General features: G+C 40.5%; 1 protein-coding gene and 1 long non-coding RNA gene across 10 annotated transcripts in view; one reads left to right on the top strand and one right to left on the bottom strand.

Moving 5' to 3' along the window:
* Nucleotides 1–22,654, top strand: part of LOC103185430 (transforming acidic coiled-coil-containing protein 2) — an 82,131-nt gene that overhangs the window by 47,124 nt on the left and 12,353 nt on the right. The window contains exons 8-17 of one of the 8 annotated variants that reach the window (XM_042336682.1): nt 3,915–5,220; nt 10,994–11,054; nt 11,274–11,481; nt 15,385–15,446; nt 16,333–16,448; nt 17,546–17,717; nt 18,596–18,739; nt 18,906–18,995; nt 20,710–20,750; nt 22,041–22,059. In XM_042336682.1, the coding sequence (XP_042192616.1) occupies nt 3,915–5,220; nt 10,994–11,054; nt 11,274–11,481; nt 15,385–15,446; nt 16,333–16,448; nt 17,546–17,717; nt 18,596–18,739; nt 18,906–18,995; nt 20,710–20,750; nt 22,041–22,044 (2,204 nt within the window). In that variant the 3' untranslated portion in view covers nt 22,045–22,059. Of the gene's footprint in view, nt 1–3,914; nt 5,221–10,993; nt 11,055–11,273; nt 11,482–12,074; nt 12,112–15,384; nt 15,447–16,332; nt 16,449–17,545; nt 17,718–18,595; nt 18,740–18,905; nt 18,996–20,709; nt 20,751–22,040; nt 22,098–22,654 lie in introns of those variants that run through there. The other 7 variants (XM_007903911.2, XM_042336681.1, XM_042336678.1 and 4 more) reach the window with 7 other exon arrangements.
* LOC103185429 lies at nt 5,099–17,599 on the bottom strand. Of its 2 annotated transcripts, XR_488634.2 has the most exons (5): nt 17,537–17,599; nt 16,662–16,780; nt 13,514–13,629; nt 9,360–9,456; nt 5,099–5,156 (listed from the first exon to the last, which is right to left on the bottom strand). It is a non-coding gene; the product is annotated as an uncharacterized LOC103185429 (long non-coding RNA). The 2 variants fall into 2 exon arrangements; XR_488635.2 differs by lacking the exon at nt 13,514–13,629.

Genomic DNA, 22,654 nt, shown 5'->3' with positions numbered 1-22,654 from the left:
TAGAATGCCTACAGATAAAAGCTATACTTCAGACGACAACTACAATTAAACTTTTAAAGAAAAAGTTTTTAACTATATTGGCTGAATTATTTTGTGAGTCACGCACGTGCATAAAAACTTCAGTCTAAAATTTAATATTCACAAACTGGATTTGTTGCATTAATCAGCTGTGATTATTGGATTGTATTTAATGCAATAAGTTCCATTAAAAGTGCACACACTATCACTGTTTGTGATATTTTACTGGGAAGGCAGCCCACAGATAAGTTCAGTGGGTGGATTTAAGGTGCAGTTGCAAGAATTATTTTTTGGGTGGGTGGGGAATCAGCCAGGTGTGTGACACATGAGGAAAACCATCACTGTGCTTAAGCAAATCCAAACCAGTTGTAGGAATTGGATTGGAGAAGGGGAAACTGCAAATCTGCAGAGATAATATACTGCCACGTCCTTCCGTGAATTAGAAATGGCAAACATGCAGAACTGGGCCGAGTTGATAAGACGGGAGGAAAATTGGAAGCTGCTAATTAGCTTTCCGTTATTAACCAGGTTGAACAGCTGGTGCACTGAGGGCCTGATAAGAGATTTGGAGATTCATTTTGAAACTTTCCAATTTCTCCTGCCTCACCGACATTTTAAGCGGTGTTTCTGTCAATGGCAAAGAACAGCCGCTTGAATTAGATGACTGAGTCCTGTTAAGATAATACTCAATGTCAGTCACATTGAAATAAGAAGAGAGGCTACTGCTTGTGCTGGGGATCTGAAATAGAAGCGGAAAGTGCTGCAAATATACAGCAACTGGGTCAGGATCTGAAAGAGGAAGCAGGTAAATTCATGTTGAGACCCATTGCCTTCACAAAACATTCACTTTGTTTCAGCCCTCGCAGTAAAGCATCACATAATGCAGACCGCCACCTGGCGCTGTGTTAATTGAGTGCTGATCAACTCGGTTTTTCTGGACAAAGGATATTTTTGTGAAATGTCTCTCGGTAGCTGTAGTAATTAGTAGGATGGAATTAATTCATTGGATATAATGCATTAAATATAATTTTTTTTCTTTCTTCACTGCCTCATTGCATGGAATATAGCTATACAGCTTAACTATACAGCACAATGTTGGCTTATAAATAATAATCCTTGCATTTGATATAGCGCTTTTCACGTTTTCTAGATGTCTCAAAGCGCTTCACAGAATATACTGTAAAGTGAATTGACACTATATTTTGTGAGTGAAGATGTCTTTCATATAGCCTGGTCAAACTCAGACCCCTGAAGTCAGAGAAGTGCTTGTGTCCTACACATTAATCTCACTTCCTCCTTGGATACTCTTTCAAGACCCAGTTGATTAGCCTCTGTTTTATTTGGACTGTGTCTTTTATGTCTGCCTTCTCTTTAAATCAAATTGACACCATCATTGTTTTTAAAGGAGAGAAATCCTGGTGGATTTAACAAAGTCTGCGTTCATCCTGATAGCAGACATGCTGAGCAGATCTATTGGCCATTGTGGGCGAAACACGGCAGCCAATTGTGCACAGCAGGGCCCCCAAACAGTCGTGGATTGAGTGGCCAAATTATATATTTTTTTGAAGGATTATTATCCACGTAAAAGTGATCCACCAATCGACTAACAACCGGGTTCCTACTTACCGCTAGGTAAACAGAGGTGTGTGGAGTAAGGTAACTTTCCCAGGTTTCACCCTGCCGGGAATCGAACCCAGGTCTTTCGCTTGCGAGGCGAGTGCTCTAACCACTGAGCTGCAGGACTTATGGAAAGATAGAGATTTTAGTTGTGGGAATTGTAATTGTGCCTCTGTGTTGTGACGTCAATCTGCTATCAGAGCTGATCATGCAGGAAGCCATTTATGGAAGACATCTGGCACTGTGGTGCTGGTACGTTGAGAACCCAATCATTCTTTTGCAACAGACTACATAAGAAAAAAGCATAGTGTACTAGGTTGAAAGCAACGTTTTTCTAATTCCAAAAGAGCAAATGGCGTGTGAATGAAACCCTTTTGGGTCCAAGTGTTTTTTATTCCAGTCTTTGATATATTCTATTTGGACTGGCAAATATCCTTTTAAACGCAGCTATTGTGGATTTTTCTAATAGCATGTAATTTTGAGGCCACCACAGGCCAAAAAAAACCAAGATGGAATAAGAGATGAGAAACCAATGCTGGAAACCGGAGACTAGAAATTGAATGAGCAGTGGAAAAAAATCAAAATATTTTTTCCTCCCCTCGCCACCTGATATACTTTAAGCTTTGAATGACAAAGGGAAATATTGGCAGCAGCCAGGTTATTTAGAGAGGGTGTTTGATATTCTAAATTAACTGATCTGCTATCGCCCACGTGGTCACAGTGTGTCTACTCCCATTTCACCTTATTGACATATCCTGGAGGTGACTGATTTATCAGCAAAAGAATTTCAGACAGAGTAAATAGTACAGAATCAATGTGTTTGCATGTTTTAGTTGTTTTTGGAGCAACGAATGAGTTGGGCCAATGTTTGAGACTTGAGAACGTGAGAACGATTAGTAGTGAGTGCCTCTCTTGAGACGACAGCTGTTGTCTCTTGCCTCCCCTTCATTCCACAGGAAATACATGGGCCTCAAATCCCCCCCCTGCCCAACATTGTGAACAATACAAGTGGAAAGTAATGAGTTGTGACTTTACGTTAGACGGAGTCTTCAAGGTGATGTGAAACTTGAAAAGGAAAACTGCTTCCAAATATGAAGCCAATAACAGAACTATGTCTAAAATAAGTTTTTCTTTCCATTCTAGATCAATAAAACTTTGTTAGTAGGCTATTTTTTGTGGGGTTGTTTTTGGAGGTTTGACCCTGGTTTGGGATCTTATCACCGCGAGAATCGCAGACCTTGGATTGGGCTCAGTTCCCTCTCTAAAGCCTGACTCATGTACTTTAAACAGTAGTAATAGAAAAAATTGACTGTGGGGGATTTTGTTTCATATTTCGATCCCTTTTCGTGTGGTAAACTGGTATTGCTTTAGAAAACCAAAAGCAGCTTTCAAAATTAAAATGGTTTCAGCTCACGTGACCGCTGAATATCTGACCAAATAAGTCTGCAAACGGTTTTGCTTTTGCTACAGCAAATGAAGATATATCTGTTGTGATACTGGACAGGGATCGTGAGATGGAACGATTCTGCAGACTGGCTTTGTCCTTTTGTTCTGTTCGCTGTGTGCACCTGATGGAACACATCAATGGATGGTAGCTGTTTAGCTGTTTTCATGTGTTCAGCACATTTTATATTTAATGTGTGTTGACTGCCTTTTTGACTGCTGTCAGTGAACTCGGTGGGTTTATTTTTGCTTAGCATAGAAATGAATTAAAAGTTCAGTTGTACTTCTGTATTATAAAATACAAATCTGATGTATCTTGGCAAAAGCATTTAATGCTGCGTTCATTACACAAATGGTGTCATTACACAAATGAGAGCCTTGAGGCTAATGGCTTTAAATGAGTTTAAACAGTCTCAACCAAGTTGCTGCCAGATCAGACTAAAACAGTACCCATTACCAAGGCAGAATAACCCCAGCCCCTGGAAATTTGAAAGTATTATAGTTTGTTTAAATTAAACTGTTTTGCGAGTACATGAATGTGCGGCTATAATCTTGAGTCATGTAAATCCAGTGCATCGATGTTTGTCTGCTTTGTGCTTGCTCGTGTACAAAGTTTTTTTTAAAAAAAGAAAAATAATACACGTTTGTGTATGGAAGGAGTTTTTATTTGAAGTTTGGGGTGAAAGAAGAACAGAATCTTAAAAGATTTGGGTTGACGCAGATTTATCAATAACAATCCTTGCATTTATTTATTATTTATTATATCTATTATTTATCATTCAAAAGTCTCTAAGTAATGTACAATGATTGAGTGGGTATCTGTTCTTTCTTTACAGTGTTTTCCCCTGACAATCAGATCGTAGACACCACTGAAAAACAGTTAGGGGAAGCTGATGCCTTCAGACCTCTCTCCGAGTCAGCCTCCATCGTCTTTGATGAAGATAAACCAATAGCCAGTAGTGGAGCTTATAAAATTGATTTTGATAGTCTCGAGTCGTTAGCCCCTTTCCAGGTTTCATCCTCTCTGGCTCCGAGCTCACCTGTGACAGACAAGCCAAAGGGATCAGGAATCCTCGAACAAGCCAGTAAAGAGATCCCATCCTCTCCAGCTGGCTCCAGTCCACCACTGCCATCTCCACCACTCGGGCAAAAGGCTGAAACGCCTGCCGAAGCCACAGATGTTGGCAATACAGAAGCCCCGGCCACATCCTTGCAACCAGAGGCATTCAGTATAGCTGCAGATAATGCTCCCAGTGTTAAGAAGAAGAAACCCAGGCCACTGTCTGTAAAAAGGAAGTCAAAGGCAGAGCAGGCCGCAGAGGTCCGATCAGAACAACCTGTAGAGATACCAACAGTGACGGAATGCCCGGCAGTGCCCCCAGCTCCAGAGACTAGCAAAGCCGAGACGTTACCTGAAGCGCCTTGTCCACAAAGCGCAGTGAACGACTCTCCCCTTCCCACTTCGGCTTCCTGCGGCTTCGATCCAGGTAACTTTGTCGAAATCGGTTCTCTCGACGGTGGAGCTGTGCAGAAGGTGCCACTTTCAGAGACCAAAAGCGGGGGGGCTACCGCAGTATCGACAGAATCGGAAAGAGTGGAACCTGTGGTTGACGTCAAGATTGACTCTCCAGCTTTGGGCCATGCGGTGAGGCTGGAGTTTGACTATTCCGAAAATAAAGACGATTTTGAAACCGAGCAGGCAAAGAAACCGCCTCCTAAGAAACTGGGTAAGAAGCCCAGTGGAAAAATGCCACTCAGAAAGCCAAAGATTGGGGCCAAAAAGGTTCCCTCGGTTGAAAAGGTGGACAGCACTTCTTCTACGCCACCTTCAACGACTGATATTGACGATATCCCAATTCAGAAGACCTCATATTCTTTTAACCCTGATCAATGGGATGATCCCAATTTTAATCCGTTTGGCAGTAATGTTAAGGTCCCCAATTCTCCCAAATTATCTCGTGCTTCGTACAGTTTTGAGGCAGACAATTGTGATGGCTCTTTGGACCCCTTCAAATCTTCCTCAAAAATGTTGGGATCCCCTTCGCATTCCTCCGCTTCATTCGAGGTGAACGATGACCCTGTCACACCCGAAGAAGAAAATGGCAGTAAGTCTTCAAAGAAGAAAAGGCCACCTTTAAAGACGTAAGTAACAAAACATTTACTTTTAATAAGACTTGAGGTGATATGCAACTCACTGGGGCAGACCTCAATGATACATATTGCTGATGATGCAAGTGCTTAGTTGCGGACTTTCACATTAAAAAGATCACCGCTTTAGGAAATGTTTGGTTGGCTCAATTGCCGGCATACTTGACTCTAGATCAGAAGATTATGCGTTCATGTCCTAACTGTCGAATCTTGAGTTCATAGCCTAGACTGACACTTCAGTTAAATACTGTGGGGAAGACTGCTTTTCCGATGCCTTTCTTCAGCTGAGGTGTTTATACCGAGGTATGTTCGCTGGTTCAGGTGGGCAGTAAAGATTACCTGACACTATTCAAAACAAAAATAATTTCTCCTGGTGTTCTGACCAACAATCATCCAAATAAATTCACTTCATGGAGCTTTCATTTTGTGTTACCATCTTGTGGAAGGGAATATTTGTATTCTGTTTCTATGAATTAGAGGTCTGAGAGGTGCAGAGTGCTTGCACCACTTTCAATTGAGGGATCTGTAAGGATTTACCGCTCAGCGAATTTGTATTGAAAAGAATATAATGTAATGTTTGTTGGCAGTGTTTGTAGATATTATATTTATAAGGCCGAAGAAAGACCAATCAGCCATCTAAAAAATAACTTTTTCCACACATCACTTCAGCAAGCATCATCTCTATTGCCAAATGTCTGCAGACATATTGTTAGACCTTGAATGTTTTACGTCTGTTTGGCTGATGAAGATTGAGAGCAAATAAGCCATTCATTATTCGTGTTTGTTTTCATTATCCGTGTTTGCCATCATTAAGAAGACACAGTGATTGAAAGGAAAAATGGTGAAAGTTAAGATATGGCTATAATTATAAGATGTATAGTTTGGAAATAAATCAACTGAGTCTACCAATTTGATGGGCTTATGGTCGATTTCCAGGTTCTGTTGACCCTACTGCATGAAATATTCAATCTTCCTCATGCAGCAGTATTTAAATAGGATCAAATTGGATTGCCACTGAATGTTAGGCACTGATATTTTCAAGATGAATTATTAAGCATGTCTGTTGATGTTTTGATACCGTGATCAGTATTCAGATGTTGTATAATCTCTCTTTGATTCTACTGCGGTTATCTTTTTGGTTCATGGGCTCTATAATTTGCGAGCTGTGTAAATTAGGTGTAAACACAACTACAGAGGAAAGTACAATGCCTTTCATTTTGTAAATAACAATCAATGAAGAGGATTACAGAATCATGTGAATAATGATCTTGCACCACAGGAAAGTTGCCTCCTGTGGAGTTTTACCCTCAATAGAAGGAAAAGTCATGAATGCCTTCAGGATATTACAGGAGGGAATAAAAAATTATAATTTTGTTAAATAAAACTCTTCCTCCAAACTATTCAGCAATATTTTTATGCAGTACTCTTGTTATCAGATCCAAACATGAAAGGAATTGTGAAGAATGCTAACAGCATGACATTTAATCAGTGAGAGTTAGATGTTTCATTAAACAGACTGTTTAACAAACTTATTGATGTCTGCCGAGATGTCAACAGTTCAACAAGTCTCATGATTGTAAAGTGAACACATTTTGATCATGTCTGTGACGTACACTCGCAATTTTTTCATGGAATGATTTTAACGCAATTAATATTTCCTGAATAGGAGAAAATTTAATTTTCACCGTTGATGGACTTGTGACAGAAAATTGTAATCTTACAATACATTTGGTTTGAAAGCAGTCAGGAACCAGATCTTGCAAGTGCGGATTAAAGTCTCTCTACAACAACAACAACAAGACTCCATTTATAGAGCGCCTTTCACGTCGGGAGGACGTCCCAAGGCGCTGGACAGTTGGGTTGGGACCCGAGCAGTGGGAGAAATGGTCAGGGTGAGGGGAGGGAAGGGAGGGAGCGAGGAGGGGGTAGAGAGTCGAGAGGGGAGCTGAAGGCTGAAGGTCAAAGAGAAAGGTCTTGAGACCGGCCTTGAAGGAAGAAAGGGAGGAAGCGGCGAAGGCACTGGGGGATGGAGTTCCAGAGCCTCGGGGCTGAGAGGCTGAAGGCCCGACCACCGATGGTAGGGCGGTTGGGGCGGGGGGTGTGGAGCAGACCGGAGCCAGAGGAACGGAGGGTACGGCAGGTAGGTAGGGGCATAGTAGGTTGGAGAGGTGGTAGGGGGATAGTAGGTTGGAGAGGTGGTAGGGGGATAGTAGGTCTACAGAGCCTGCAACGTTTAAAGAGGCCAAATGAAACTGTTTAAATGTTTGCAGCGAGGAACGGTCTGTCAGGACCAAGAATAAAAATCATTTTTCATCCAGTTGTTTCTAACCTTTTTGAACTCAGCTCCTGGCCAAATTTTAATCCTTCACTTATTAGTATGTGAAACAGTGTCGATACAAAATCATTGTCCTGCAGCTATAATCGGTGAAGGATGAAGAAGAAAATTCCACTCAAGGACAGATTAATGGAAGTCCAGAGAAGTAGTGAGTTCCAGAGCTACTTTGCTGTGAGTGCCTTAGTTTAACTGTTGCGGACCAAACTGCTGTAATTGGAAGTAAGCCCAAAGGTACTGTGAGTCTCAACAGTTCTTTTGTACTCTGCCCAGAATCCATTGACTCGCATGTGAAGCTGCAACGTTATTATCGTTGGATTATTTGGCTCTGGGCCCATCGGAGCTGATCTCTGGTCGCTTCATCTACTTTCCACACGTGTGCACTTTGATCAAGAGCAGTCATCCTGGGAATCATTTTAACCCTCCCAGGCTCTGAATTACTGAGGCCACCACTTCTATAGCTCTGATTTGCCTCACTTGCTGAGTGTAGACCAGGGTTCTAACCTGGAACCTTTGAGTTCTCTATAGCTAACGACACCAAAGGGATTCACTGGCCTATTGGGATGAGGATTTGCTGATCTTTTTTATTTTACTTAATTCAGCCCAATTGTCAGTAAATGCTGTGTTTGTTCGTTCGGGTGTTCCAGTAAGACTTTGCTTTCTAATTTTCTTGTCTTCCAGGTCATTTGATATTGTACTTTTTGTAACAGATTAGTTAAAAAAGCTACGTAAACGTGATTGACAAAACACTTGACATTTATTTGTGCAAACAAATGAAGAGAGAGGTGGTATAATTGGATACAATTTATAATGTTTCATAATGTGTATGTTTGTTGTGATTATTCAAATGTATTATGAAACGCTGCAAATACCATGACAATGTTTTAAACTTTTTTTTTAAGAAAAACATTTGCTTTAAGACCACAAAGGACCAGAAACAAATCTGTCCAGTGGTGTAATTTAGTCTTGTGAAATCAACTTGATGAAAATTGGGTTTTGTATCTGCAGGCGTTAACAATATTTATAACAATTCTTGCATTTGATACAGCGCTTTTCATATACTGTAAAGTGAATTGACTGTATATTTGCGGGCGAAACGTGGCAGCCAATTGCGCCAACAAACAGTCATGGATTGAGTAACCAAATTATTATTTTTTTTCTTGAGGGATTATTTTCAGGCATGTGGAGTAAGGAAACTTGCCCAAGGTTTCACCCTGCCGGTAATCGAACCCAGGTCTCTCGCTTGCGAGGCGAGCGCTCTAACCACTGAGCTACAGGACTCCCTTATTTTGTTCCTTACAAAAAAAAGTGTACAGCAAAACTCTAAACTCTTTGGAGAGTATAGCTCCCTTATTAAGATTAATGGAATATGAGTGCTTCATAAAATACAATTCTCCACAACATATCAGGCAATGGCTGACAATACGTGGCAGAGGATTTTTTGTATGTGAGTAAACTATGGGAATTAGTTTTAATGCAGAATTTTGAATTACTGAGAGCACGGAGTAATAATAAATAATAATAATCCTTGTATTTGACATAACGCCTTATTACGTCTTCGAGACGTCCCAAAGCACTTCACAGAATATACTGGAAAGTGAATTGAGCAATTGATGTGTCAGTTAGCTGCTTGAAAAAAGCAGTGAAGTGAAGGCTATATTTTGTGGGAGGAAGGCTATAACTTGCTTAAAAAGGCCATCATAAACCACCAAAGCAGAGATCATATAACGCTCCTCTGATCCGAGGCTAATGTTCCATGGAGTTAGATTCCAAATGAACACTATATGGTAGACTTACTTACCTCTCCACACAAGCGAAAGGGAATCAACCTCTTCAGTGTTCCCATCGCAGACAAAAGTTTCTGGCAGAATTGAAACCTGCGTAGCGATCTTCAAAAGCTACAGAAAGAATGGTATAATCAAATACAATAAATAGTGATGGACTGCCCATCAGAAGAGCATTTGTTCCACAGAGTATTGGCTTTATGGAACGGATTGGCAACAGAGCAATTGATGTGTCAATTAGCTGCTTGAAAAAAAGATCAATATTGTCAAATTGTAGGGATGGGCGAAGACTGAGATGAATAACTAACTTAATAACTTAATGAGACATGAATTTCTATGCACGGTGGGGGAGTGGGGGGAGGCTGGGGAGATTGTTTGTGGAGGGAGGGAGGGAGGTCAGGTTTGCAGGCTGGTGGTAGCGGTGTCAGGTGGAAGAATATTTTGTCCTTTTTGATTAATTTTTTGAGGCATATCTATGCTGACTGTTGCAGGAATGGGTGAGGTGAAGTTTACATTAGGATTGGTTTTGTGTGGTCTGTGGATGGAGTGAACTTGATGGGCCTGAATAACCCTGTGACCATTATTGAGCATATATTCAGGTCATCCCACCTCTTAGCCAGTTGCCATACAGTTGAGTCCGGTGCATTAATGAGGGCAATTTTCTACCTTCCCTACCAGCCTCTCCTGGGTATATTCACATCATTTGAAACCGCCTGGCATCTTATTATAAATGGCACCTCTTTCATCATTGCTAATATTCCCCTTTTGCTTGTCTCTTTCATTGATGTTTGCCTCAACGACTCAAAATGGAAGGAAAGCTTTTGGTTGAAATGTGGAATTCTTTGCCGCAAACTATTGCTGAAGCCAAGTCCCTACATTATTTTAAAAGGAAATTAGATGTTTGAAAAAAAGAGGAATATTTAAAGGTATGCCCAGGGGAATTAGTTTGAACTTAAAAAGCTCATGTATGGAAAACCATCAGCACAGACCTAATGGACCATATTAGTATATTTTTGTGACGTTCTATTATTGAAATCAGATAACGGAAGCTTTTTTTCTAATTTCCAAATATGCCGAGATTCTGTCCTGTCGTTCGCATTAATCCGTTAAAGCAGATGTGCTCGCGACTTGCTTGTTTTAAAGAAAAAAAAGTGGGAAAAAAAAGTGTCACAGTCTTCCTGGAATTTGATGCTGGAAATTACCCTCCTACTGAGCTTCCAGTTGAATTATTTAGACGGTCTCATTAAGGATACCTGCCAGTGTTTCCCAGGAAGGCCCCCTTGCTGAGCTTTTAAGAGAGTTAGTGTCTGGATATGCTATTGGGAACCTGTGAGCTCAGAGATGCAAAGTGGTGAGCAAATTCCTCAACTGCCCTGGCTTGGTTCTGTTGTATCTTTCTTTCCAGGAAGCTGCGTAGAGTTTAATTGTAAATGATGACCCTTTTCATCAGTGCTAATTAAATATTTTTGAGGTTCCCCTTTAAGGTGAAGGCTTAAGCATTTTCTACTTGGTGTGTCCTATGTGTGCGTGTGTGTGTATATGGGTTTTTTGTTTTCATTTTTAGTGTTTTGTACTTTCCAGCTGCAATGCACAGTCGTCCTCTGGTACATTTTAAGTGGCTTACGTCGGCTGTTTCTGTTCTTCTTCACAGAAATACATTCAGGGTGAAGAGATCACCAAAGCGCTCACCACTGTCTGGGACCCCCTCGCAGGTCAGTGTTGACATTTCAAATCATTACTGGGAAAAATATTGTCAATATTTTAGTGGGGATAGCCCATAATCTGGATTTTAAAATGAGCAGGTATTGATAATAATAACAATAAACCTTACATTGACATAGCGCCTTGTCACGCTTTCGAGACGCTTCACAAAATACACTATAAAGTGAATTGACTGTGTATTTTGTGGGCAATTGATTGTTGCATTTCAGGATTCGACCCCACTAACTACCCCCGAGACACCACCAGTTATCGCCACAGTGGACCATGCCACCGATGAAGAGAAACTGGCCTCCTCTGTGACAAATCAGAAATGGAGCTACTCCGGGGTACAAAGTGAACTGGACGAGAAGCCTGACTACCCTCAGCCCTCCGATCTTTCTGCATTTGTGAATGAAAACAACTTCACTTCTCCAGAGGGTAGGTTTTATGTCCCGCTGGCAGTATCTGTAGCTCTTACTGCTTGTATCGGGAACATTACATTTTTAGCAGCAAACAAGTGAACCTTTGTTGTGTGTGTGTGTGTGGGTGTGGGGGTGGGGGGGGTGAGTGGGGAGGAAAGAGTTAGAGGCGAATACAAAGTATGTTTTGGGCTCATTATAACACTTTAGGTTGCAACTGGTGCTTGACAGTTTCATGGAAGATACCAATAATTATGGTAAGATTTGATAGCACCCAATGCGCAGGTTCCGGCAGAGATAATGCCAAGGCGAAGAGATTCAAACTTATCTTTTATATTTTACTAAATTGGGAAAAAGTGTTGTACTTTATTGCAAGATGCACCTGTTGTATTAGATCAGAATTAATTAGATCATCCTCTGATATAGGGATGTCAGAGCCACAAATGCATTCTTAAACATTCCCCTATGTATTGGAAAACACGGACGTCAAGCCTTCATTTCTCTGCATGAATTGAGGGGTGATTGCGTTGCTTGGTTCAACTACCTCAAAACTCATAATAACTGTATTCTATCAGTGAAAGCTTTAAAAATTGTTTTTTTCCCCTGATTTAGCCATTCCATTGAAATGTTGTGGGTAAAGGCACTGGGGCAGGATACAGGGGCACGATTGTAAGCTCGGATACCGGTCTGGTCTGTTCGCTGAGCTCATCAGAGCTAAGGGTGGGACTCTCCAAGGGAGAGGGACTCTCAGGCAGAGCTCCTTCCTGGTCCCTGCCCAGACTCCCGAGGTGGGCACATGAAGACAGAATTGGACCACCTTAAGAACATAAGAATTTGCTGGCGAAAGAAGATCAAGGTCCATCTCGTTCGCCTTCCACCATCCTGGCAGTCGCTTGACATGTTGTGTCCCAAATTATATACTGTATCACAAGATATAATTTTCGAGCAGACATCTATCTAGTTTGTTCTTGAAACAAACAACATTTTCTGCTTCCATCGCCTGTCTCCCTAGGGAGCCTGTACTGTAAGTTTACCACTCGCTCACTGAAGTCGTGTTTCCACAGATTTGTTTTGAATTTACCCCCCTTCAATCCCAGGCCGTGTCCTCTGGTTCTACTGCTCAGCACAAGATAAAACAATTTGCATATAAGTCTCCGCTGTTCTGTGATGCACTGAAACAGTGCAGGAGACACAGCAGAGGGCAGCATTAAACCAGGTCAGGGGTATGGAAAACAGATGGGCTGGGAATGGTGATGTTAAATCATTTGTTTCTGGTTAATCAGATTGTTGCATTTCTGCTTAGTGCTGATGAAGCAGCTGAGCTCATGGGATAATAAACCAGCAGGAGACAGACATTAATTTCTCTAGCTAGTTATCTGTCTGGTTTGTGGCGCGGGCCAGTGGAGTGCTGAAGTACAAAAGGAGGAGGTCAGGTCTGATAATCATCAGGAAGAAAGTGCAAGCGTTGAGGAAAAAAAGGGAAAACAGCAAAAAGAGAGGAACTATCTAAATCGAGAGCACAAAGATCTCAGAAAGCCCCAAATAGCAAGACCAGACCATCAGACAAGGAGGTGAAGGGAATAAAAAAGGATAATTAGGATATTATAATTAGATGCAGATAGGTAAATGCTGAAGCGAGAGGCACTGGTGGCAAATGGTAATTACTATAGGGTCGGAATCGCAGAGATATGGCAGAATCAGGATGGTGGAAGTGAATACAACAACAACTTGCCCTTATATAGCACCCACCACGCAGGGTAGTGTCTCAGAGCGTTTATCAGTGGCGGAAAGGGATAGGAAAGATAATAATAAAAATAACAAGCTCAGTGGATAAGAAAATGGAAGGTTTCCATAGAAATAAGGCTCCTTTGGGAGGTTAAGATAGTTGAGCCGACACCACAGGATCAGCCGTGGTATGAAATTCTCTGGTTGGATGTGTGGATTGTTTAAATTGATTTGCTTTTGTTTTTATACTAACTGTTCAAAAGAGCTTTGCTTTCACCCTCTGCAAATTGTGTGGAAACGCAATGCAAAATGAATAGATTGCTCACCTATGGGCATTCTATTGATGGCTGCACACATTTCCCTGTTTGTCCTCCTGAACGCGTTGGCCAACAAAATGCTAATGATCGATGCTTTATCACTTTTTATTCTCTCCACCTTGAACCTGTTCAAGAAAACCCGTGTTCGTGCCCTATTTATGCAGCACTCAACACATTGATGTAATGGCAAAAATGCAGTACAAATCTTCTACACGGTTTACAAACCTCAACTTCAATTTGTGTCTGAGTTGTCTATGGCAAAAATCTATAGCTCGGCTGCTTTGTTGTATCATCTTCTGTGTTGCACTTAAACTAATAGCATACACAATCGATTCTGTAGCCATTCATTGTGCACTATTGAATTTGCAAGCAAGGTGAAGGCCTCATTAAAAGCTTTAAAAGCACATTCATTAAGTCGCTCAAGCATTCACTCCTTTTTTCCTTAACATATTTTGAGTCCACCGTATCCTTCCAAGTTATAAGACCAGTATTGTTTCCCTTAAATTTCGTTTCGAAATTGCCACTTGCCTTATGTTCCCAGACTAACCCAAACCCCTGAGATATGGGCAATAAGATCCAGTTATACATGAAGCTACTAGGGATGTGATTTCCCCACAGAATGTGGGTCAATCACTTCCCTTATATATGTGCATGTATATATTGGATTTGTTTTGCTGGCAGCACAAAAGTAAGTATTAACAGAGAGAAAGCCAGAGATAGAGGGGAAACTCAGCGCCCATTACTTTAATTTTTAATCAACTTTGTAAGAAGAGACCTCCAAAAATTTGCTTCATGTTTTAGGACAGACACACTTGTTCTGAACTTTGCTGCATCATTTCTTGATTTTTTTGCGTGAAGAAAATGGGTATCTTTTGTGACTTTGTTTTGGAGATTTTGAATCCTGTCCTTGCTCTCCAAAGTTTGAAACTCACATCGTGTGCTCAGATTGCTCAAATCCAGCTCTGCCCACGAATCTACTGTCTTCTCTTTTTGACCAAGTGGGGGGTAAAGGGATTGATTATTGGAGGATAAGGCAGGGGAATTTGGTTTTGGTAAGGATGGAAAAACCCAGCTACGAATCGGAACTAAGTGGTCAGTTATTCAGGAAAAACTGCGATAAGAAAAACAAGTTATTGAAGTTGAACTGAATTATGTTGACTTCAATGTCAGCAAAAATAGAAACTGGACATTTCAAACTGATTTAGTGCAATAGTAAGTCAGACTTTTAGCAATGTTATATGCCATCTGTTACATTTCACTTTAAATGTGGTCACTCTACAGCATGGATTTAACTTCCTAAAGCTTATACTATTAATCACAGCGTAATTGGATTGTCTTGTTAAAAGCCTTTTACTCCATAATCAGTCATGTACAGTTCTCAATGTAATCCTTATCTGCATGTAACCCTTCCACAGGAAACACTGCTCTGAAATGGCTCATTTGTTTTATAATGTTTCATAAATCGTGTGATAAACAAACTTAGTCTGCATTCATTCTCATTTCCAATTCACGGACTATAATTTGTTTGTCAAAGTCATTAAGAACTTAGTGTCCTTGTCAACTCTATTCCATTGTGAACTTGCTGGTTACAAGCAGATAGCATTCAATCTTTGTTAAACAAATAGTCACAGTGGTTGCCCTCGTAATTATTTCAGCAGCGTGCCAAACATGCACCATGGGTATACGTTTTGTGGCACTTAGCTTACGGGAAATGAACTAAAGTTTACTGCCTTAAATCAGTAGGTGTTTCTAATGCTGGAACTGAGCTGCCTGTAGACAGATGTGGCGTAACCATGCAGTGCTTACATGGAACCTGTGTAGGAAAGCCAGTCCTGTTTGATTGTCTAATGTGGCCTTTTTTCTTGCCTTGTCTTGTACAGTTTTGGAATATGACCAATCGTTAGAAATAGAATATATGGAAAAACTTGGCTCATCTTCACCTGTGAGTATCAGTTGCATGTTAAACCCAAATCACCAAAGTTACTATCAGAATTCACTGGCATCAACAAATCTCACAATTACACTGAAATCCTCGTTGCTGTAAACATTTGACTGAAACTACAGAGCTCCACAGTTACTTATTAATGCAAAGCACCCTTGCTCCCCGCATACCTTTCACAACAGCAAGTCTGTTAATTGTTTTCTTTTCAAAGCAGCTGTTGTGAAAATGTCCTCTGAGTATTTATTTTCAGCTTGTTAACTGGGGGTCAGTCTGTTTAAATAAAGTGAACCACTTTTGGTGCTGCTCTAGTGGTAAATACCCTCCAGAGACCATCACTGTGAGGTTGCTCGGCTTCAGCTGAAACCATTATCAGCTGGGTTCACTTCTCGTCTACTTCAGAGCTACACCGTGGCATGAAAATAAGGCATCCCTTTTCTTCAAACACACTCTCAGAATAGAATCAGTTAATGGAGACTTGAAAAATATCCACTGTTAGACTATGGTGGAATAGCATTAATATAGTGCCCTTCAAGCAGGGTCGCATATTGGCCTTTGTGTTTCCATTAGTCATCTTATGCTGCACATGTAGTTTCTTTCACACAAATAATTGCAATAATTTCTGTACATGTCCTTGCATGTTGTGCCAGTCACGTACACCTAGTGACTTGAATGTTGTACGATAGTAGTGTTTCAATCGTCAATGCTTATATTAACTCGCACCACAGGTGTCTTTCTTTGCTACTGAAGTCTAGTGGAAGAGATGATTATTTTTCATGTAATTTGTATCATCACATAATGCATAGCTCTTAATAGGCTTAATTATGCTACAGTTTGTAATAACGTATTCTGATTTGTTTTGTTTCCCTTCCCCCCTTCTCCTTTTTAGCATAATGATACAACTGCACAAAAACAGTCCATGTACCTGAAGATTGATTCTCTGAAAGATAGTCCGGTAAAGTCTCCACCCATTAAGCTATCTGATTCAACCACACCATATTCAGGGTATGTATTCAGTCATCCTTGTATAATCTAATTTGAAATGTTAACGGAATTGGAAAAAGAATTACGTGTTTAGATAATTAACAAACCTTCCATACACAATATATATAGGATATTGATAAATCGTTGCCCCTTTTGCATTCACTTATTTGAATTTGAGGAGCAAGTGTCTTTTAACAGCAGCTGGCATTTATATGGCACCTTTGACGTCAGTACCTGATAAACGTAACAGTGGACACCGATATGAGATAGCTTGCATAAGCCACTGCGATTTCATCCGCATTCCTCCCAAGGTTGTGGTTGTATTCGCTTCAATTCTTCTTCAATGGTGAAATCTTTTCAAATAATATAAATTTCAATTCAGTAGCTTCAACCGGGAATTGTTTTAAAGCATGCGATGTAATTTCACGAACATCACCCACTTTGCACTTGGGTCCACTGTTTGTACTCTGAAACATCAAGTCACCCATGAAATGGGAGGGTAGTCAGCATAATTACAGGCGCGAACTTCAGTCAAACAGCTCTGTGCCACAGAGCTGTTTGACCGAAGTTCACGCCTGTTATTTCCCATGTGGTAAGTTTGCACATGAGACACTGAGCTACGGAAATTGCTTCCCTTTCCACCGTCTGCTTTTGTGTCCACCAAACATTTTTGATTAAATATTGATCTGTTCTAACTGAAATTGTTATTGCATTAAGCTGTTAGCAGTGCTGAGTCCTGTAGCTCAGGGGATAGAGCACTCAACTCACAAGCGAGAGACCTGGGTTCGTTTCCTGGCAGGGCCAAATGTTGGGGAAGTTTCCTTACTCCACACGCCTCTGTTTACCTACAGTAAGTAGGAACCCAGTTGTTAGTTGATTGGCGGATCGCTTTTACAAGGGTAATAAACCCTTAAAAAAAAATTAATAATAAATTGGTCATTTCAATCCACAACTGTTTATGGGACACCACTTTGCGCAATTGGCTGCTGCGTTTCGCCCACAAAATAAACAGTCAATTCACTTTACAGTATATTCTGTGAGGAGCTTGGAGACGTCTCGAACACTTGAAAAGGCGCTATATCAAATGCAAGGATTATTATTATTATTACCTTTTTCAGGTTGAGTCCGGATGAAGCAGAGCTCAGTGTACAGACATCTGCTGGGAAGAAGATCCAACGTCCAGTCACGCGAGCCTTGGCTCCAAGTCAAGAGGTGTATTCACAGCCACCTGACAAGCTGAAGGTGAATGACATGGATTCCATGAGTTCATTGTCAGCTAAACCTGGAATGGTGAGTTGCTTTTTATTGTTCACAAATGGAATAAATCAATGATTTCACTTTGGTCTCATAATAATTGAATTCCATAAGGTATTGTTTGGTCACTCGGGTGTGACAATTTGTAACTCAACACAGTCACATGGGAGTAAAGGTCAGATTTCACACCGGAATTTAAGTTGCACATTGTTCATGCAGCTCTGGTTTGAGCCCATGATTCCCCATGCAATGATTTTCCTGATTCAGTAAAGGCAAGTACTTTGCATATGGAAAGTAAGAGTAGGAGTGAGCTTTTATCTAATCTTTCCAGTGGTCACATGAAAAGCAGCTTGGGTAGGGGTCAGGGACAGAAAGGAAGCTTCTCTTTGAACAGCATACAGTTCAATGTTTTTCCATCTGGCATTAATGGAAAGCCTGGCAGTACTCACTGTACATTATTAATATGGTTATTAGTCAATCGCAGGAACCACATTTAACTTTGACAACAACAACAAATAATTTACATTTATGTAGCACCTTTCAGGTCGGGAGGACATTTTCCTGTTGGTTCAATTAGACCATTGATCAATTCTGAGAAACGTACTGGTGGAGCATGAAAGTTCACTCACTCCCCAAGTTCAGAATGTATTGCATTTATGTTGTGTGGTTTCCTTCTTGAGGCATGGCCGTTTTTCACGCCTGTTTCTCTGTGGCTAAATTTCTCTGTCACTGGTGGTAACATTTGTAAGCGCGATCATGTTTGGAACAGCTAAATTTGTTCATGACAATTTAAGACAGTGTCATTTTTTGGCATAACGAACCCAGCCACCCATGCCAAAAAAGATACTCTTTACAGGAATAGGTTATATAAAAAAAAACATTTTTTTTCCTGAACCATTGCACATTTTGTGCAGGCAACACCTGAGGAACTGGTTGCCTCTGCAGATGCCTTGATAAATAGGATTATAGGACATGCAGAAGTAGACGATGACGAAGTGGACTATCTGCAGCCAGACACAGCTGAAAAGAACCCAACAGCATTTGCTTACAAGTTACAGGTTCGTACATGCCCTGTTTCCTGTCAACCACCTCTGTGCTTGCATTCAAATTCAGTTTCATATCCATTTCTGTCTGTTCAACAACCCTTCCTCACAGTCAAAGTCTTACACTCATTTTTTCCAATACTGCTTTTCCATGGATTGTTCTCTACCACCTCAATGCCAGGAAGAGCTAGTGTATGCTGCGATGAGGATAGAAGCACTGAAGCTAGCCAGACAGCTTTCCAACTCTCCCGGCAACTCCTTAGATTATGAGGTATCCCATTATGCCTGGAGTGCTGTGTTTTGCAATGGCACTGATTTAGTGAGTGCACTGAATCGGTCTACAGCTTTACGCTGTGCTGTTTGAAGCATGTGTTAATGGTTTCATCTTTTGAATGAGTTGCGGATTCTAAATTGCAGTGTGTTTGTTAGATATTGGGTGTGTTGCTGTGCATGTCGAATACAGTGTAATCTGTGTTACAAATAAAGACTGACTGACCTTGTGGCAAAAACAGTGTAAAAATTGAAAAGCCTGGAGCACTTTATCACAGGGATGACAACTGTGTTCATTCAATATGTGTTTTTGGGGAGAAAGAGACAGAAGCTGACTAATTCGGTTTTATTTTCAGTCGTTTAGAGCAGAGCGACACGTTTTCTTAGAACATGGCATATAGTGAAATGGACCCATGAGGATTAATAACCTTATGGTTAGAAAATGAACCTGTTAAACCAACTAATGGTAAACTGCCCGATGGGATAAAGAATAGATACACGGACAGCCATGACGTGGGTGTTGTGGATGATCGACTTTGTGCATCTTACTTTTAATAAGCTTTACCTGACATTTCTAATGAATATAATCCAACCAGTCATTGAGTGTTTAAAAGACGATATGGCTCTTTTTAAGCTTCCTCTCCTTCGAGGAGCGTCTAAACTCATCAGATGAGCATTTTTTTCCGGTTAGTTAATGGCATTTGGCACTTAATTTTATTAATGACTATTTTTAAGAGAGATTACAAGCTTTGTACATCACTCTAAATGACGAGCAGCCTTCCTACACTTGCAGGTTTTGTTTGAATATTTTTCACGAGTTTAGGTTTTATTTTGCAGAATTCAGGTATTACTTTGGCGAGTGCCTGCTGCTGCGATGCTGCACTGAACAGTTTATTTATGGTTCGGCTTTAATGATAGCGAATTTAATGAAAGCAACTCTAGCAAGGCAAGCTGAAAGGGTAATGACAATGGTCATATAGTTAGTTGCCCATCGTAAAATATTTCTGTTCTCATTTTAATGTGTTCCATAATGTCTTTAAAACCGTTTCCCTGGATAATGGTGCGTACGTTATATTCCCATAAATTATGGATTTAGAACTCAATCCTTGTCACCTGTTTCAAATGAGTTTAAAAACCCTGTGAGATGTCGGCATTATTTTCTATTGATGCGTCTCACTCACTAGGGTGACTTGTGCCTTGTACAGAGCCGCTGAAACTCACATGGATTCATCTGTCGTCTGTCACTTGCCGAGAAGGTTTTTTTGTTTTCCTCTTGGACGCATGTTTATTCTTGCTTTTCACATCTGCTCATTTATGCCCTGGGTCTGCGTGTACTGTTGATGCTGTGGGAATCCATTTTAAAATTATTTTCCACTATTTTATGATGATGTATATTGCACAGCAATTGCCTAGGAATATTACTCAACGACATATAAGCGAGCATAAATATCCTAATGTGGGTGGTGGGGGGGTGGGGGAATTACAAATCTTTTTGAATATAAGTCCTATGCACATTATATTAGGAACTAAAAATAAATGTAAAACACCCAATAACAATCAGTTTAGAAGCTATGCTTTTTTTAAATGCTTTTGGCTGTTTTCAAAAGATTCTTGCTGCATAGGTTGTCAGCTGCAATGCAATGTGTGGGGTGTGATAGCAGATACTTCTGCTCCCCCACCCTGCCTCACATATTAATTTCTTGATTTTTCTCCAGTCCCACTTCTCACTGATCCATTGCCTTCCATATAACTCCAGGTACTGTATTTCTGTACGTAAATTGCAGGTTCTTCACAGCCTTTAAATAGAAGCCTTTTTTTTTTGGAGTGAATTGGGGTTTCAGGTTTTCCTCCATCCCATGTCTTCAACTCCTCTTTTACTCGCTGATTAAAACATTGTGAATGAGGGTTAAGGAGCAGGCCATTAGACCCATCAAGTCATGGTTACGTCAATATGTTAAACTCTGGAATCAGCCTTTTTTTTTTACGGCTTTAACAAATGTGTTCATTTTTAGGATAATTTGTTGCACTGATGTAAAACTGATTTGCAAAATAATACCCTCGTAATCTATGGCAGTTAGTTGCTCCTGGCCAACAATCCCTTAGATAAATTAGTCATTGAATTTATGGCTGTTTGTGTGACATTGCTGTATGCAAATTGGTTACTCGTTCAGCTGGAAATACCACAATAACTTTACAGCAAACGTGAAAAACTGTGAGATGTTTCAAAATTATAGGCGTTCCGTCAAATGCAAAAGGGTTATTATTTATGAAGTGAGAAGTACTAACACCAAGCCATTTTATGTTGCACACCAGCAGGAGACGTGTTAAGTTCTCAAATTCCTTCTACAAGAAAATCCCTTGCGCATTTCAATCAGCCCTACATTTGTGGGAGCTGAGCTGCTACGTCTAATCAATCTTGTGACGTTTCTGAAATAGGAATGCAACCTGTCGGTTGTGGGTATATAAGACTAGTTTCATGATGCATTTCGTTCTTTGTTTCTTGCAATGAGATGGCCTTTTTTTTCTTGTCCTGCAATCCATTTAATTTGGCGAAATCCCACGTGGATCGAATACTTAATTTTTTTAAAAAAAAAATCTGAACAAGAGCCAGAAGTTGACGTTGCAGCTTAAAGTCCAATGGAAAGGTTTAATGAATAATAATAATAATAATAATAACCCTTGCATTTGATACAGAGCATTATCACGTCTTCGAGACGTCTCAAAGCGCTTCACACAATTACTGTAAAGTGAATTGACTGTATATTTGTGGGTGAAACGCAGCAGCCAATTGCGTGGTGTCCCACAAACAGTCGTGAATTGGGTGACCGCATTATTATTATTATTATCATTTTTGGGGAGGATTTTTTTTGCAATGGATTATTATCTGCAAATTGAAATGCAAACTGTGCTTTTGTTTCCTACTAACAGCTGAGGTGTATTTTATTTTATTCTCGAACACAATTAGCCGGCATTCTGCTGGATCTGCTGAACAGTTATTTGCCATGTCATTTTCTCGAGTTTCTTTCACTTATTTGCATGCTCACAGATGAGAGGGAGGAGAACGGTCCCAAGAACATGGGCCAGTTTGGGTTCGTGTTTACAAGTAAGCGTTAGATAGTAGCCTTCCCTCATATGGTGTCAGCCATGTTCAAGTATACTCTACTGTCACACGTGAATTACAATGGTCATTACACTTTGCTTTTGCAGTACAGGTGTCTACACTGTAAACTCCTGATAATTCGTCAGACCAACTGCGAAGGGCTCAGTCATGAAACAACATAACATTATGAAATAGGAAATAACACTATTGTGGAGTCCTGTAGCTCAGTGGTTAGAGCACTCGCTTTGCAAGTGAGAGACCTGAGTTCAATTCCAGGCAGAGGGCGAAACCTCAGGCAAGTTTCCTTACTCCACACAGAGCCTAATAATAATCCCTCCAAAACCAAAAACAATAATTAAATTGGTCATTTTCAATCTACGACTGTTTGTGGGACATTGCTGTGCGCAATTGGCTGCCGCGTTCGCCCACAAATATACAGTCAATTCACTTTACAGTGTGTTCTGTGAAGCGCTTTGGGACGTCCTCCGACGTGAAAAGCGCTATATCAAATGCAAGGATTATTATTATTATTATTATTGGATATAGGACATAGGCAGTTC

This window comes from Callorhinchus milii, unplaced genomic scaffold (assembly GCF_018977255.1).
Source record: "Callorhinchus milii isolate IMCB2004 unplaced genomic scaffold, IMCB_Cmil_1.0 Scaffold7, whole genome shotgun sequence".
NCBI classification, from domain to species: domain Eukaryota; kingdom Metazoa; phylum Chordata; class Chondrichthyes; order Chimaeriformes; family Callorhinchidae; genus Callorhinchus; species Callorhinchus milii.
Note: the sequence above shows the minus strand (reverse complement) of the source record. Positions and strands in the feature narration are given on the sequence as shown.